The 16,979-nt window shown below is 37.3% G+C and overlaps 2 protein-coding genes across 2 annotated transcripts; both read right to left on the reverse strand.

Annotated features, from left to right (window-relative positions):
* Window positions 1-502: 502 nt before the first annotated feature.
* LOC306868049 (hypermethylated in cancer 2 protein-like) lies at window positions 503-7,726 on the reverse strand. Its single transcript, XM_079414037.1, has 2 exons — window positions 7,647-7,726; window positions 503-5,724 (listed from the first exon to the last, which is right to left on the reverse strand). The coding sequence occupies exon 2, from the start codon at window positions 5,691-5,693 to the stop codon at window positions 4,317-4,319; it is 1,377 nt and encodes a 458-aa protein (XP_079270163.1). The 5' UTR covers window positions 5,694-5,724; window positions 7,647-7,726; the 3' UTR covers window positions 503-4,316.
* A 1,320-nt stretch (window positions 7,727-9,046) lies between these two features.
* On the reverse strand, window positions 9,047-16,508 carry LOC306868418 (uncharacterized protein). The gene is made up of 5 exons (XM_079414568.1): window positions 16,238-16,508; window positions 16,005-16,162; window positions 10,712-10,798; window positions 9,455-9,597; window positions 9,047-9,369 (listed from the first exon to the last, which is right to left on the reverse strand). Exons 1-5 carry the CDS (start codon window positions 16,350-16,352, stop codon window positions 9,333-9,335), a joined length of 540 nt encoding a protein of 179 aa, XP_079270694.1. The 5' UTR covers window positions 16,353-16,508; the 3' UTR covers window positions 9,047-9,332.
* Between the last annotated feature and the right edge of the window lie 471 nt (window positions 16,509-16,979).

The raw sequence follows: 16,979 nt of genomic DNA on the forward strand, positions 1-16,979 counted from the left end.
AACTTTGTAAGTATATATGTCAACTTATTCTACTAACCCTAAACCTACCCTGAGAGTTAGTAGACATTTAGTTGCAAATTAATGAGAATTAGTTGACATGTAGTTACAAAGTTACTTATAGTTAATAGAAGGTCGAAAGTGGACTAATCGAAATAAAGTATAACCATACTTTTTTATTTTTTTACATTTTCCCAAGTATACCTCTTATATTCAGAAAGTCTTCCAATTTTGTTGATATTCACACAAAGACCAGTCACTAGTAAGGTGGCTGTAATTATATTTGATTACTGGATTTACAAAAATCATTTCAATTTTAAGTAGTGTTTTAACATTTATATTATGAATGCATTAAAAAGAGCCAAACATTATGTAGTTAAAATATCATAATTGTTTTTAAGCAGGGCCATAATCTTTATTATACATATGAAATTGTTAGTATACTTCAGAAGCTTTTTTTGGTCAATAAAGTAAATAAAATGCAAATGGAAACGTGTAGTTATTTGATCAGCATTTAATTTTATTTCATGTCATAACTGAGAACAATGTTATATACAATAGGACCTTAAATTCTTCAAACAGTGAAAATGTGCTTTGGTTTTCATAAACAGGTTGCAAATACTTCAGCATCATCATTTCAGAACAAAGTACTTGACATTTCAAAAGCATTTGAAAACCACATCAAAACCATACATGTAAACACACACAAACCTGTACTGCAAATGCAAAGAGCTGCCGAACCCCCTGAAGGCGCATTGTGTCAGTTGTGGAGAATATTGAAACAAATCTAAATAATAATTAAAAAAAACATTGGTTAATGGCGCTTTATGGTTCAAAACGTTAACTGGGACGCGTCCCTAAAATGTTCCCTGAGGTTTGCAGAGGATGCAAATGAAAGTGTTGTCACAGTTTTGAAGTTCAGTTTCAAGTCCCATTATGTATTAAAAAGTTCCTGAATATTCTAGAACCCTATTGATTTACAGAGTGTCAGACAATCATCGCAATATAAAGCAAAAAATAGAGAAAAAGCAAGCACAAAATGATCAAAGAGTGCCTGAAAAGTCAATTCAGCAAATCAGTTCTTAGGCTAGTTGATCTATTATTTAAAGTACCTCTTTTGATATTACTAGATCAAGCAAGCAGCTACAAAACAAATGAATACAACCTCGAAATTAGGAATTATTTAAAAATGATGAAAACCCATGTACAACATACAAAATACCCAACCAGAGGTAGTTTAAAACAAACATGGTGTAGAGAAATTAAAACACAATAAGAAAATGATTTCATCTCTGAATAAGTAAAAGTTGCAGTAATATATCAGCTGATAATAATAACAACATGTCAAGATATCCAAAGATATTTACAGTAGGTATTGATTTTACGCTTTTGGTCTCGTTTCAACACTAAATGCATGAATGCAATCTGCTAAACCTAACTTTTTTTAAATTCATAAGAATAATGCACATGCCACAAGAAAATATGGACAACATGCTGTATAAATTAAGCCATTGGTTCAAGCATTGAAAAGAAAAAACCCAAAGGAAAACCCTGAAAAAAGACTTAATATAAACCTGAATTGAAAGAAGCATAAATTAGATTTAAATATTTAGCAAGAATATAGATTTGGTTATAGTTTTACAGTATTTCTTAAGCATTTCAACATTCAATATTTCTTTGGAACTGTACATCAAAACACCCTAATTGCTCAAGCAATACTACTTCACTAGCACAGATTGCAACCCTACAGTGAAGTATTACCTGACCCCCTGAAAAGTGTATATTAACACAGGCAGTGTGTTTTCCTCTGTTCTGAATGAATGTCAGTTTAAGCTCATTAATTGAACTGGACAAGAGTGACTGTAATATGGAAGACACTGTGTAGTTTCTCTTCTCTAATATGTATTCTTAATCTCATACGGGCTAATCAGAGGGTTTGGTTTAATCTGAGGTAGCAAGTTTGTGTATTCAAGTAAACAACCCAGATAGCTTTATTACAGCGGTCTGTTTCTGAAGCATAAACTCTATCATGACTCCTAAATTACATTCGAGAGGTATCGCAAGTCACTGCTGTAAAATAACCGGTATCACCAGGAACATTCGGCTGTTTCAATTCTGAGAGGATTACTAGCTATTTGAGGTATTTTTCATTTTAATCGATTAAACTACATTGCTAAGTGGATAAACTAGATTTTTTTTTTGGCTACACACTAACAATAACAAACAATTCATGCACAAGAATAAGAAGGTATGAAGAAAGAGGTATAACAGCAGGTATTGGCTGAAGTTGGCATTTTTATGCTTAACAGGAATGGCATCGCCATTCTTCTACAGAGATCTATATAATTCTTTATAGCATTCTAGAGGATTTGCTGTGGAAACTGAACTCTAGATTAGCTAAAAAAGTCAACTCTGTAGAGAAACTCTTCTGAACCCTAGATTAAACAACAAGGTATACAAGGTTTGAAATGATCTAGTTTTGAAAGAATGCCACAAATAGGAAGCTTTGGATCTTCTCTACAGACGTTTCCTTTTGAACTAGAGGAATCTTTGGAGAATTTGTGAATGAAAATGTATCCTAAATTAGGAAATCAGTACAAAATCAGTATGGAGAAGATCTAGATCATTTTTGGTAGAATTCTAAATGTGATGCAAAGGGAATTCTAGATTACCTTAAAAGGTAAAGTCTTTAGAATAATATAAAGATTCACTTAGATCTTCTCTAGAGGAACTGTAACCAAACATGGACCCTAGAATAGACTATAGAGGCTTCCTTTTTTGAGATCATCTAGGGTTTCGTTTTGGAGAGGATTATTCATTGAATTCTAAATGACTTGTGATCCAAACTGAATCCTATATTTGCTCAAAAGATAAGAGTGTCCGAAGAAGACAGAATTCTAGAGGTTTTGTAGCCAAGGTATATCTCTAGAATAGAAAATTTAGGCTTTAATTTTAGCCACAAATCCTCTTCATTCTAATTCTAGAATTCTAATTATAGATCAGGGTTCCGCAAATCAGGCCGATTATGTTTTATTTATTTATTTTAAAGTTTAGCTCCAACCCTAATCAAAGACACCTGAAGAATCTAATCAAGGTCTGCAGAGTTACAGGTAGGTGAGTTTGATCAGTGTTTGAGCAAAACCCTACAGGGCCTCCAGGTCTGGATTTGAGTGACCCTGGGATACCATCCTCCAACCCTAACCAAACACACCTGAACCAGCTAGTCAAGTTGTTTCAAGTGTGTTGGAGCAGTTTGGAACTGAAGCCTGCAGGAAGGTAGCCTTCCAGGTGCAAGGTTGGCTACCCCTGATCTTAATCAGTGCTTCTCAAACCTGTCCACCACTGTGCATTTTGGATGTCCTCCTCATCTAACACACCTAATTCAACTCATCAGACGAGACATCAAGACTTTGAAATGGTGTAGAATCCCCAGAAAACAATTGAGAAGAGATCTTCAGATCATCTACTGCTCTAGATCTTCAGAGACTTCCATATTGAGCTAGAAGAATCTTGTGAAAGTGAATGCTAGATTTGTAAAAAAAAAAAAAAAAAAAAAGGAATTGCTGTAGAGAAGATCTTGTGGATTTTTGTAGCATTCTAGAGGTGTGGCCCAAACGGAACCATAAATTACTCTGGAAAAAATCTAGAGGAATCTTTGTAGGATGTGTTTCTAAAATAGTACCCTAGATCAGTGGTTCCCAAACCTGTCCTGGGAACCCCCAACCACAGCATATTTTGTATGTCTCCCTCATTTAACACACCTGATTCAACTCATCAGCTCATTAGTAGAGTCTGCAAGACTTGAAATGGGTGTGGCCTATGAGAGAGGCATACAAAATATGTGGTGGGTGGGGGTCCCCAGGACAGGTTTGAGAACCACTTCCCTAGATCAGGGCTGTCAAATTCAGCTCCTGGAGGTCAACTGTCCTGCACAGTTTAGCTCCAACCCTAATTAAACACACCCGAACCAGCTAATCAAGGTCTTCGGGATTACTCGAAACTTCCAGGCAGGTGTTTTGAAGCTACACTCTGCAGGACAGTGGCCCTCCAGGACCAGAGTTTGACACGTGTTGTAGATTACACTACAGAGGTTTCCTTTTTAACCTAGATGTTTCCAGAATCGTAGAAGATTTGTGGGTGAAACTACACCCTAGCTCAAAGAGGAAACCCCTGTAAAGATGATCTAGAGGAATCTTTGTAGTGTTCTGGAGAACTTGTTGGAAAACTGAACCCTAGTTAAAAGAACCCAATCCAAACCAAAGCACTATGGAGAATTGTGGGTATCTGTGTTTTCCTAGTTTAGGGCTCTTTGACCTGTTTTAAGATACTGAGGTATGCATCCGCATATGACTAATGAGGTTTCTCTGTTGCGTAAATTTTCCACCACAGACCTGGCACTCATACGGTTTCTCCCCTGAATGGACACGCATGTGCTCAGTGAGGCGGTACTGCCTGGTAAAGCGCATGCCACACTCCTCACACGCAAATGGCTTTAGACCGAGGTGGCTGCGCATGTGGCGGGTCATAGTGCCACGCTGCGTGAACATCTTGCCGCAAATGTTGCAAGGGAAGGGACGCACGGTATCGACATCTTTGAGGGACTTTAACGGACTTTGATCCAGGCTTTCGGGAGCTTCTGACGAGACTCTGGTGACTCCAGCGTCTCCGTCACGTTCCTCTTCCTCCTCATCCTCAACCTTCACATCCAGATCTTCATTCAAATGGCTTTCCACATGGGATTTAAGACTCTCCGAGGAGGGAAACCCCTTTTCGCATGGTATACAAACATACGGGTTGTCCCCTTCAGCTTCTTTGAGAAAGGTCTCCTTTTGATAAACAAAATTGGTGGTGCCATTGTTTGATTTTTGGCCATCAATTTCATCCGTTTTCCCTCCAATTGCTTTCTCTTTCTTTACAGACAACTGTAAAGTGAAGGTCTGATTCTGGCTTAATTGACTACCAGCCCTGCTAAGAGGAATGTAACCATTGACCTTAGATTTTCTTCGGGATCCCTCTCTTTTTCTTTCCTGAGCTCCGTCCAAAGGAATTATCCACTTCTCTTCCTTTGGAATACACTTTCCATTTATTCCCAGCTGCATATTGTTGGAGATGGGTCTAGATAGAAAAACTTCGCTGTTAACTGTTGTCTCAGAATTTGAATTTTTCTTAGACAAATCCAACCCCAATTCCTGCTTTTTTCTCGAAATGCATCTACTTGCAGCATTATGCCGTTTTTTGGGAGGCGTCATACACATGTACGTTTCAGTGTCTGATGAGTGGTCTTCATACAGGCGAACTGAAGATTTGGAGCTTCCACGAGCCACGCTATTGAGGGACACATTTTGGTTGATCTTACTGGAGCACAGGTTTGCGAGGTCATTGAGCTGGAGAAAGTTAGCTGTGGTGAGCAGAGAGCTTAAATCCACACCCTCAAAGGTCTCATCTGCCAACTTGCCGGTGTAAATGAAATCCAGAATTTGCTGGAAAACAACTGGATCCACCATGTCAGGGTCGAGGTGGATGAGGTTATCGTGAAGGACAAGGGACTTGAAGTATTGGCTGGTGGCGGCGAGAACACTTTTGTGGGCCCGGAAGAGCGTGTTTTCAACCATGATAATGACATCGCACAGGAAGCCCTTGGAGCGCTGCTGATTGAGCTGGAGAAGCAGTTGACTGGCGTAGTTTGGGAGCTCCATCGCCTACCCTTGATGTTTTGCATTGATGTCACTGTAAGAAAGGACGGCTAGATGTTATTTTGATGTGACACAAACCCTCAAGGATAATCTCTAATATCTGCATTGTTTTAAACAAACAAACAAAAAACAGGGATGACCAGTGGGGTGGGGGGCAAAAACCTTTATACCAATGTTTTTACTGACAATGTGCTTAGATTTCTTGCAGTCGTCATATGTCATAAATATAAAGTCACAATCAATAAATAATTGTTTCAATGTTATAAAGTCAACTGAGTTCAAAAGTGATTTCTATTGAGTTCTATAATACATCAGTACTCAAATATTGATTTGAAGCAAAAAAGTATTTGACAACTTAAAAATGAACATGACTGTGTGTACTTACAGTTCAACAGAAATGTATTGACATTTAGTCACTGATTTTAAGCATAAAAGTTGACGGCAAAGTATTTAGCCTACTATTTTAGCATACTAATTGTAGTATAGATTAGTAACATAATCCAGGTCACTCAATTTAGATAATGTATTCTGACAAATTAGATTACGGCTTTTCCCCCAATGTGTTTTAAATTTACCATATTGATATAAAAAAAGCAAAGAAAGAAAATATACAGCATTTTTTGCTATAAATACAATCCAAGAAATACAAACAAAACAAGCTGGGCTTGATGTAAGAACTGCAGTGGTCTTGTGAATAGACAAAAAGCTAATAATTTAATAATGAAAATGTAAAATAAAACTAATTTAAACACTTGAACACATTATGACAAACATTAAGAAATAAGAAAACAATGACATACCCAAAGTCAAATAAATATTTTTGTCCTGACTTCTACAATCCATAGTTACTAAAGGTCACTGGATATGAAGACAGTGTTTCAGTGTGTTTACTGACTTGCATCATTATTTGTTTCATACATGGTCTACTATCTTGAGATGTGCTTTCCTCGTCAAATTCAGAAGCATGATTTGAAAATTTATTTACACAACATTTGTGAATAGCTTAATTGTATGATAAAGTAGGATTTTAAGGAAAATTTAAAAAGTAAAGAATAATATACTCCCATTGTGTGAATAATAAAAAAGTAACTGTAATCTGACCGCGCATGTAATATACTTACTTTTTGCAATCTGATTATGTAATCCAGATTACCTGTGATCAGTTGCTGCCCAGCACTTTTTACATACAATGAGTAATTTGGGAGTGAAAAAATCTCCATGAATAACAAACAATGAAGGTGATTTTTACTTTTGCACGCTATTGTGGTTTTGAAAAAATTTACAATGAAACCAAATGAAGCTTACACACTAGAGTTTATGATGATTTTATTGGTAAAAACAGCAGAAACCACAGCATTTCAGCAGAGGCTCCGGTTTTAAAGACATAGGCATAGTCAAAATTACAGTAAAATAACAACCATCGGCCGTTTTGCCGTTTCTTGTCGTGTTTTGCTGAGCCTCAAACAATAACAATGTAGAACAAATAAAGACTAGGAGTTACAGATGAACAGTTTAAGAGACACAATGCGCATGTGCTAATTAATTAGGGCTGGTCTTTGATCAAAATTGCGAAACGACACGCGTTTTAAAAACGTGTTTTGGTTTCATTTCAAAATGTTATCAAAATAAAAACCAACATTTTCCCGTCGAAAACAGCCCGTACTATGAACAAGCGTAAATATACACGTATCTGTCTTTATAATCGCGGACGCGTGTAAATGGCCAATTTATTGTTTTATACTCCTGAATCCGACGGTAAGGATGTCTGCTAAGAGGCTAAACAATGAACAATTTAAAATAAAAACAACAGGAAATGATACCTTGCAGTGGGTTAGGTAAGCGGATCGCTTTTAAAGCCGTCGCTGTTGTTATAATACTCACCACCAGTATCTCAGTTCAACAACGCGCCGATATCATATTTATATAAGACAACAAACACATTGTATTTTCAAATACCTTTTAAACAAGGGCAGGGGTCCTCACTTCTCCCGTCGTCATCAAAACGCCATCTTAGGAGTTTGTGACGTAGGCAGTGTAACCCCTGACCCCGTCGAGATCAGTCTCACCCCCTACCTGTCCTGCTGGAGGTATTACCATAGTATTACCATAGTATTACCATAGTATTACAAACCCTAACTCTACTGATAGGTGACAATGATAAATAGTTAAAATATATGTGACCCTGGACCACAAAACCAGTCATAAGTGTCAATTTTTCTATTTTTTTTTAGTTTTTTGTTAGGATAGGACAATATTTGGATACAACTATTTGAAATTCTGGAATCTGAGGGTGCCAAAAAAAAATCTAAATACTGAGAAAATCACCTTTAAAGTTGTCCAAATGAAGTTCTTAGCAATGCTACCGTAAATATATTTACGGTAGGAAATTTACAAAATATCTTAATATCCTAATGATTTTTGGCATATAAGAAAAATTTATCATTTTGACCCATGCAATGTATTTTTGGCTATTGCTACAAATATACCCCAGCGACTCAAGACTGGGTTTGTGCTCCAGGGTCACATATTTTTGAAACAACCAAAATTCATTCAGACACCTTCAACATTTGTAATAAAACATGAGTTAAACTGTCAGAACAAATGCATCTTGATAATGTCAGATAACTTTGATAGAAAGGTATGTAATGAATTTACAGCTGGTGGAAGTACACAATTGGAAAATACCAGTTTAGCTCAAACAATTACCAAGAAATGCTTAATTTTGTTCAGTCTGTGGTGTAAAAAAAGCTTCTAGAAGCTTGCGTTCTTCAAGTGAACAACGAATTATTGTACCATCCCAAAAACACAGAAAAACACTTTCAAGGACTTTTTCATTAACTGTTCCCATCTGGTGGAATGACCTGCCCAACTCGATCCGAGCAGCCGAATCCTTACCCATCTTCAAGAAACGGCTAAAAACTCATCTGTTCCATCTTTACTTGACCCTCTAACTCTAGCACTATCTATTCTAATTGTATTTTATCTATGTCTTTTTATTAAAAAATAACAACAATAATAATAATAATTATCTGTACTGCGTTAGGCTAACCAAGACTTGTAATAGCACTTGCACGTTGTTGCTCTTTTGTTGGTTTTGATTGCTTCTTATGTCCTCATTTGTAAGTCGCTTTGGATAAAAGCGTCTGCTAAATGACTAAATAAATAAATAAATAAAAATAAATAAAAAGGTCACATTCGCAATTAAAGAAAAAAACACTTAAAGTGTCTGAATAATTTTTGGTCTCATTTTTTAGCAATTTTACCGGTAAACCACTGCATTAAGAATTTTGGGGTATAATATGTCTCAGTTTGGTTTGACTGTTCATTCTAAAATGACAACATATTGAGATGAAATTGTATAAAAAATACATTTATTAAATGCAACTGACTGGTTACAGTGCATTTGCCATAAAGCATAAATATAACAGTATAAAAGAAAGTTATGCAAATGCATTATCAGATATGTTAAAGAGAAGTGTTTCATAACTAAAAACATTAATTTCGCAACAATTTAAGCACCACTTCATAGTAGCAACTGCACATGCAAATGTGTTGTGCCTTAATTTGAATCAGGTTTAATGCATGTGTCTGTCTTTTGCATGATGGTCTGATCTGGAAAAGTCACAGGTTGAGGAAAGAGGGTTAGAGAACCGTGGCTTCCTGGATCACTTCAATCCATCTAGGAGAAAAATGATTGCCACATTTAAAATGGCAAAAATATGAAAAACATGGAGTGTTTCAAATGTCTTTTATATTACCCTCACCTGTCACAGATCTGGCTGTCACTTGCTCTGAAGATGTAGTACAGAGTGTCTTTGTGATAACGTTTAAAATGCAAGGATGATTCTGGTGTCTCTGTCCGGACAGAAAATCCCAGAAAAGGTTGACTTTCCAAAGCTGCTACGTCCTGGATATAGAATAGTGTATAAAATATATTTATCAAATGCAACGAGCTGCTTGGTTACATATAAATAATACTGATAAATACTAAAATGTGTGGTTTTAACCAGAAATATCACTGCATAATTTGCACTGCACAAAATAAAAAATACAATTAAAAATAAAATGCTCATTTAATGAATAACCAAATGAGAACAAAAAGTTCTAAAATAGCATCTATTGAAACTCAACTGAAGAACTGCTCTCTCATGTGCTGTGTGTTTGATGACAGAAACCCGAACACATTAACACACGATTGCCCTCGTTTACACATCAATGGCTATTTCTGTTTAGAAACTAGACCCACCCAGTCACTATCACTCCGAAACACCAGCAGCTCCAGCAATACGAGCAGCATTTACCTCCTGATCATTTCAAACTGACCTCAAAATCTGCATGAAACTAAAGATGGACACTATTTACTTCATTTAAATAGTATAGTTGAATTTAATCATCGAAGGTCAGCAGCAAAGACATTGGATAATAAAATGGGATTCAAGTACAGAAAGGATATTTGTGCTATTTAACATTTCATTTTTGGACTGGTTATAATATAACACTGGTTATAAATGTTTTATTGTCATTTTTGATAAATTTAATTCGGCGTTGAATGAAAGTGTCAATGCCTTCCACAAAAACAATGATTGTTTTTGAGTGAGAACTAATCTCTGGATTTGAAGTTTCTTCATATATTATTGTGTCTATTTTTTTCCTCATCCAAATTTTTGGAGAATTTTGTTCTGCCTGCTGTCTCGTCTCAGAGAAAACGCCCCTCGTTAAACAAGGTTTTCAGATGCTTCAGGAACCACAAAAATGTAATTATACATTGGTCAGAGTGCATTTTTCATCTGCCATAAATGCTTGTAAAAAGACAATGTTTGCATTGATAAAACAAACCCTACTAAAAATACTAACATTACAGATACATCACATATTACACGTCTTTTAGATAGTCTGATTAACTGTACAAGAGGATCAAGACAACCCTTAACAGACTGTAAGCCTGAATCTGGCTTTATGACATTAGATTAGATTCAGTCAGCTTTGACTGGCATATGAAAGACAGTTCTTTGGATCATCACCTCTTTAAGGGCTGCTGCAGTTTCTTCTGCTTTCTGAAGGGAAAGGCACCGGGCGACTTGCCAGTAGGTTACTGGGTACTTGGTCACCTAATATTAGTAATCACACACACATAAACACACACTCTTATTACAAATCAATACAAATATATAGGTAGAGGCTTCAAGCAGACAGTTTCTGTGTGAGTGTGTTTGTGTCATGAACCTGAACTATTTTGCTGCAAAGCGGAGAAGCAGAGATCACAAACTTGCGCAAGGTGATTCTTCAGATATTTCAGTGGCTGTTTGTTAGTTGAACAGGCCTGACACACAACCTACATGCCAAGAGAAAAGAATGCATGCATAAGCACACGCAAATATCATGCAGTGAACAATTACTAGCTGACAGACAGACTGAAAGAAATCTAGTGCATGTGGAAATTAAAAGATAAAATATTTTGAAAATTTCAAGTTGATGCTGGTTTCAAATGGTTTTGAAAACTTTTACACAATAGTTTAAACTTATTGATACTTAAAGTGTCAACTAGAGTGTCTATAAAGTGAAATAGTATTAATTACTTATTAATTCCTTACGATCCTTAAATATTTTCTTAATAGATAATAGTTTGATAGATAGATAGATAGATAGATAGATAGATAGATAGATACTTACATCTAGATAGATAGATAGATAGATAGATAGATAGATAGATAGATAGATAGAGAGATAGATAGATAGATAGATAGATAGATAGATAGATAGATAGATAGATACTTACATCTAGATAGATAGATAGATAGATAGATAGATAGATAGATAGATAGATAGATAGATAGATACTTACATCTAGATAGATAGATAGATAGATAGATAGATAGATAGATAGATAGATAGATAGATACTTACATCTAGATAGATAGATAGATAGATAGATAGATAGATAGATAGATAGATAGATAGATAGATAGATAGATAGATAGATAGATAGATAGATAGATAGATACTTACATCTAGATAGATAGATAGATAGATAGATAGATAGATAGATAGATACTTACATCTAGATAGATAGATAGATAGATAGATAGATAGATAGATAGATAGATAGATAGATACTTACATCTAGATAGATAGATAGATAGATAGATAGATAGATAGATAGATAGATAGATAGATAGATAGATAGATAGATAGATAGATAGATAGATAGATGCTGGAACATAAAGTAACATCTAAGTATTACTAGCATACTTTTAGCATGTTTTAACATAGCATATTTTAGCTTGTTGTTAGCATGTATCTAGAAGTTGTTATGTTCTAACATGTTGCGAGCATGTTTTTAGCCGTTCCTAGTATGTTGCATATGTTTTAGCATGTTTCTAGATCATGTTAACACGTTTTTTGCATGTTGCTAGCATGAGTCATCTTGTTTTTGTTGGTAGCATGTTATAACACATTGCTATATGTATTAGCATGTTGCTAGCATTATCATACAATGTTTCCCTCAACAAAAAGCCAATTCCATTTTCCATTGCCTTTTGGATAATTGCCGTGTGACCAACAAAAGTTTATGATTCTTACACGTTTTGCTAATATACGATAATCTTCACAAATTAGCACAACTCAAAAAAATTTTTGTTGCCTAAATACAATCAGCAGAAGAAATAAGCTTAAGTTAGACTACAAACAAACACCACGATCGTACAACTTCAACGTTACCATTACTAAGCAACTCTTTCAATCTTTATTTAAAATCTACAAGTTGGAAAGTTTGAGTTAAAATGGACTTGTTGTGTTTATATTCACGCAAACTGTAAGTAGCACAGCCTTTGCGGCCCCATTTTGGGGAAAGTTACTTTTAAAAATAACGCATTACAATATTGTCTTACTCTATTAAAAAGTAACTGTTACTTAGTTACTTTTTATGTAAAGTAATGCATAATGTTACTTTTGCGTTACTTTTTGTCACCTGGGCTTGCTTATTTGTTTTATATTTTTGGCAACTGTAAAGGCCCTTTCACACCAAAAGTGAAATTAATAAGCCTCAAGCTGAAGGAAGCACCTATAAATGGGAAAACAAAAGTAACTTGCATTACTTATTTGAAAAAGTAACTCAAATATTTCATTGTAAATTTAAAAGTAATGCATTACTTTACTAACTTGAAAAAGTCATCTGATTACGTAACACGTTACTTTGTAATGCGGTACCCCCAACATGCATGTTGTAGAATAAAACATTACAATATCTTGAGATTGTGTTCACCACAGATCTTATTTCAGGCATTTAACCAAAAACCCATTTAAAAAACCTATTGACTTCACGACGATGAACCAGAAGTTCAAAAATCCTAATTCGTTTCTGGGTTTTAGGACTCATTCCTGAAGCACTGTATTATACTTGTATCTGGTATCAACATCTGTCGCAGATTTAACCTGTCCTGAGATAGATTGTTGTTTACACCTGGTAATAAATGAACATTTTATCCAAAAATGCTGTCATTATTCACTCACTCATAATTCACTCAAAAATTTAGACCTCGGAAAGAGGTTTAAGTGATTGGATCACATATTGGACATGTTTTACACTGGTTTTCCTCCTTGTGATCAGATTACTCATGATGGGCGTTAATATCAGGTGTGGATGTTTGTTAAGGGAAATCATCTCACCTTCCCGCAGGCTCTGCAATGGTGGCGTCTCCAGGTGAGGGTGAACTCACAGGTGCAGATCATGCACATAGTGGCCCTCAGGTCTGTGATCCATATCGGGGCTTTGGATCCCAGCTGGGCCCCGCTGTCTTGGGTTGCCTGGAAAATATTGCAAGTTGATAACAAAATTGCACACATGAAGCATTATGATGATGAAGTTTATGATTTAAACTCAGTTACAGGTCATTTCAATCAGATGGTTTACCATCTCAGGGTTTCTAACTGGGGTGAATGTGGTCTCTTTCTTGGTGTAATCGTCGATTGCGGTGGAAATGGCCTGAAGCCACTCATCTTGACATGCAGCAGAGCTTTGAGGATAAAACCACAGCTTTGAGTTTATCGATCAGAAACAAGCACATTCAATTGTATGAATTACAAGGATTGCATGGATTACAAATTCAAGATTTTTATTTGTCACATACACAATTATACAGAGTACAACCAGCAGTGAAATGTAAGCCATGGACCGCTCCAAGGACAGTGCAATTATATAGAATACAAACATTAAAAATAAAAGAATAAAATAAAATAAAACATAAAAAGTATAAATATAAATGTGCAGGTCAGTATGTTGTTGACTTAGTAATAAAGAGGAATGTGCAAAAGAATGTGCAAAAAAGTTGTTCAGGGTATTTAAATAGCAGCAATATGAGGTAGAGAAAAATTATGAATAGCTTATTGATATGGTGATATTTACATGGAGTCAAGCGATGTTATGACACAGAGTTAGAGTTTAGGAGCCTGATGGCCTGGGGGAAGAAGCTCCTCCTAAGTCTCTCAGTTTTTGTCATCAGGCTACGGAAGCGCTTACCAGATGGAAGCAAAGTGAAAAGACGGTTACCAGGGTGATTAGAGTCCTTGATTATTTTGACAGCTCTATTTTTGCAGCGTTTGAGGTAGATGTCCTGCAGAGAGGGGAGAGCAGACCCTGAGATGCGCTCAGCTAAGCGCACAACTCTCTGTAGTGCTTTGCAGTCCTGATTGGAGCTGTTTCCATACACACTGAGATGCACTGAGTCAATACACTTTCTATGGCCCCTGAATAGAAAGTTTTCAGGATTGCTGGTGAGACCCTGAATTTCCTCAGCTGTCGCAGATGGTACAGTCTTTGCCTGGCTTTCTTAACCTGTGTTTGGATGTGTGTAGTCCAAGTCAGGTTCTCGGAGATGTTTACGCCGAGGTACTTGAAGCTACTCACCCTCTCCACAGGGGTCCCACTGATCATAAGAGGAGAGTAGGACTGCTGCTGTCTCTTCCTAAAGTCCATGATCAGCTCTTTAGTTTTGCTCACATTCAGAGAGAGACAGTTGTCCTGGCACCATGATGTGAGTCTCTCTACCTCATCCAAGTATGCGGTCTCATCGTTGTTGGAGATGAGGCCCAGAACCACAGTATCATCAGCGAATTTGACAATAGATGTGGAGCTGTGAGAGGACACGCAGTCATGCGTGTAGAGAGAGTAGAGCAGGGGACTCAGGACACAGCCCTGTGGGGCTCCTACGTTCAGGGTGATGAAGTTTGAGGTGAACTGGCCAACTTTCACCACTTGAGGTCTGCCGGTGAGGAAGTCTTGAATCCAGTCACAGAGTGAGGAGTTTATACATGTAACATAAATTTTAACTTTTATTATTTACATTTGATAGTATACATATTTATTTGATTTTATTATGCATCCTTGCTGAACAGATTTTTTTTTTATCTTACTGGCCACAAACATTTAAATGTACATTTGTTCTTTATTATAATATAGGATGTTATATATATTCATTTTTTCATTCGCTATTTGCCTTTATTAACAATTTTTCATCCTCCATTTTCCAAATATTGACAACATAAATCTGGATGTGCACAAAAAAATCTTCATACAAAATTCTGTCCAAACTGGATAAAGACTGGGAGCCTGTGGAGATTTTGCAGAGATCAATGCTGCAGTGTTTGTCAGAACGACTCTGTTATCTGACGGTCATCTGTGGACGCGTGGAATAACAGTCCTGCACCTGCGTCTGCAAACTCTGAACCTGCAAGAGCAGACATGTTCACGATCCGCCAGAGATGAAGCTGTGCTGCTGGAGAGCCAGTCTGCATCAGTGATCACATGACATCTGTGCACAAACACGACTGAGCCTCTCCTGTCAATCAAAGCTGGGATACTTCTGAAACAAAGCAGAGACAAGCAGCAGGTATCAAAATGCAGACGGCACCCCCTAGTGATTCAGTAACAACTTTAGACTGCTTCTGAAAGTGTGCAGACCTGCAGTGAAGATCTATGATCTAATCTGACCCACAATGCATCACTTCAGACGGGTGTTTCCGGTCTGGGAGTCTCTGCAGTGCAGCTCTGGCTGTTTGTGGATGTCTGAGTATCAGTTTTTCAGAGTGTATTACTGGTTTATGTTGGACGTCTCGATGATTCCCAGCAGCTTCTGACCTGAATCAGGAGAACATACTGTAGTCAGAAATGTGTTTGTTAAAGTAATAAAATCAGATTTGACAGGAATGATGGGACACACCAGTGCGCTCTAAGAGTGGAGGTCACAGGACTGGAGGAGGGTCTGTGAGGTTTGTGGAGGATTTGAGGAGCCTGAGGTCTTACAGTCATAATGCTCTCACGAGTCTCCTCTTTACTGCTGTCTGCGTGATGAGCTCTGAGTCTCCGGTGGCGGAGCTGTGTGATCCTCCGGCCTGCAGGGGCGCTGCTGCTCTGGGTGGAGGAGACGGAGACATGGAGCAGCCTGATGAAGAGCTGAGTCTCAGCATCTCTGCAGATTCTGCCAGAAAGAAGCAAAGAAACATGAAGAGACTCGTGAACATCGTTTACATATGAGAGAGAGAACCTGACGCACCTGCTGAGGGAGACTGAACCGACCAATCAGGAGAGCTTGTATCTCTAGTGATGTCATCACTGCTGAAACTATGACTGCCTTCATCTTCATCATCATCGCTGTGGTGGATCCTCATCACCTGCGGCTGCCGCTCCTTCTCCAAAACCAACAGACTTCTGTCAGGAGAAAAACAGACTTTAACAGGAAGTGTCTGTGTGAGAGAGAGTGTGTGTGTGAGAGAGAGAGAGAGAGAGAGAGAGAGAGAGAGAGAGAGTGAGTGTGTGTGTGTGTGTGTGTGCGCGCGAGTGAGTGTGAGAGTGAGTGAGTGTGTGTGCGAGTGAGTGTGTGCGAGTGAGTGTGCGTGTGTGAGTGAGTGTGTATATTGGCAATAGCTGCTGCTATTGGTTTGAGGATACTCAGGCAGCTAGTCACTCTTTCCCAGAACATAACATCTAACAGGATTCTCTTGATGGCACTTGGTGCAGTCTGGGATATAGCCATCTCTTGCAAAGACTCCTTCCTGTCTAGCAGACTGTCGTACATGAAGACAACCCCACCCCATCGAGTGATGCTGGGGAGCTTCAGTGTGGTGCTCTTGTTTTTTTATTTTTGCTTAGAGAGGTAGATTGCTGAGGCTACCCTGTTTGCCCTTCAAATATTTCACTACTTGCTTCGCTGTCTTGTAAAATGTGTTCATTGTATTCAGTGCCATGATGTCCTTAAGGAGAAGATTAAGAGCGTGGGCAGCACAGCCAATTGTTGT

The sequence above is a fragment of the Barbus barbus genome (genome assembly GCF_936440315.1).
Source record: "Barbus barbus genome assembly, chromosome: 50".
Taxonomy (NCBI): Eukaryota; Metazoa; Chordata; class Actinopteri; order Cypriniformes; family Cyprinidae; genus Barbus; species Barbus barbus.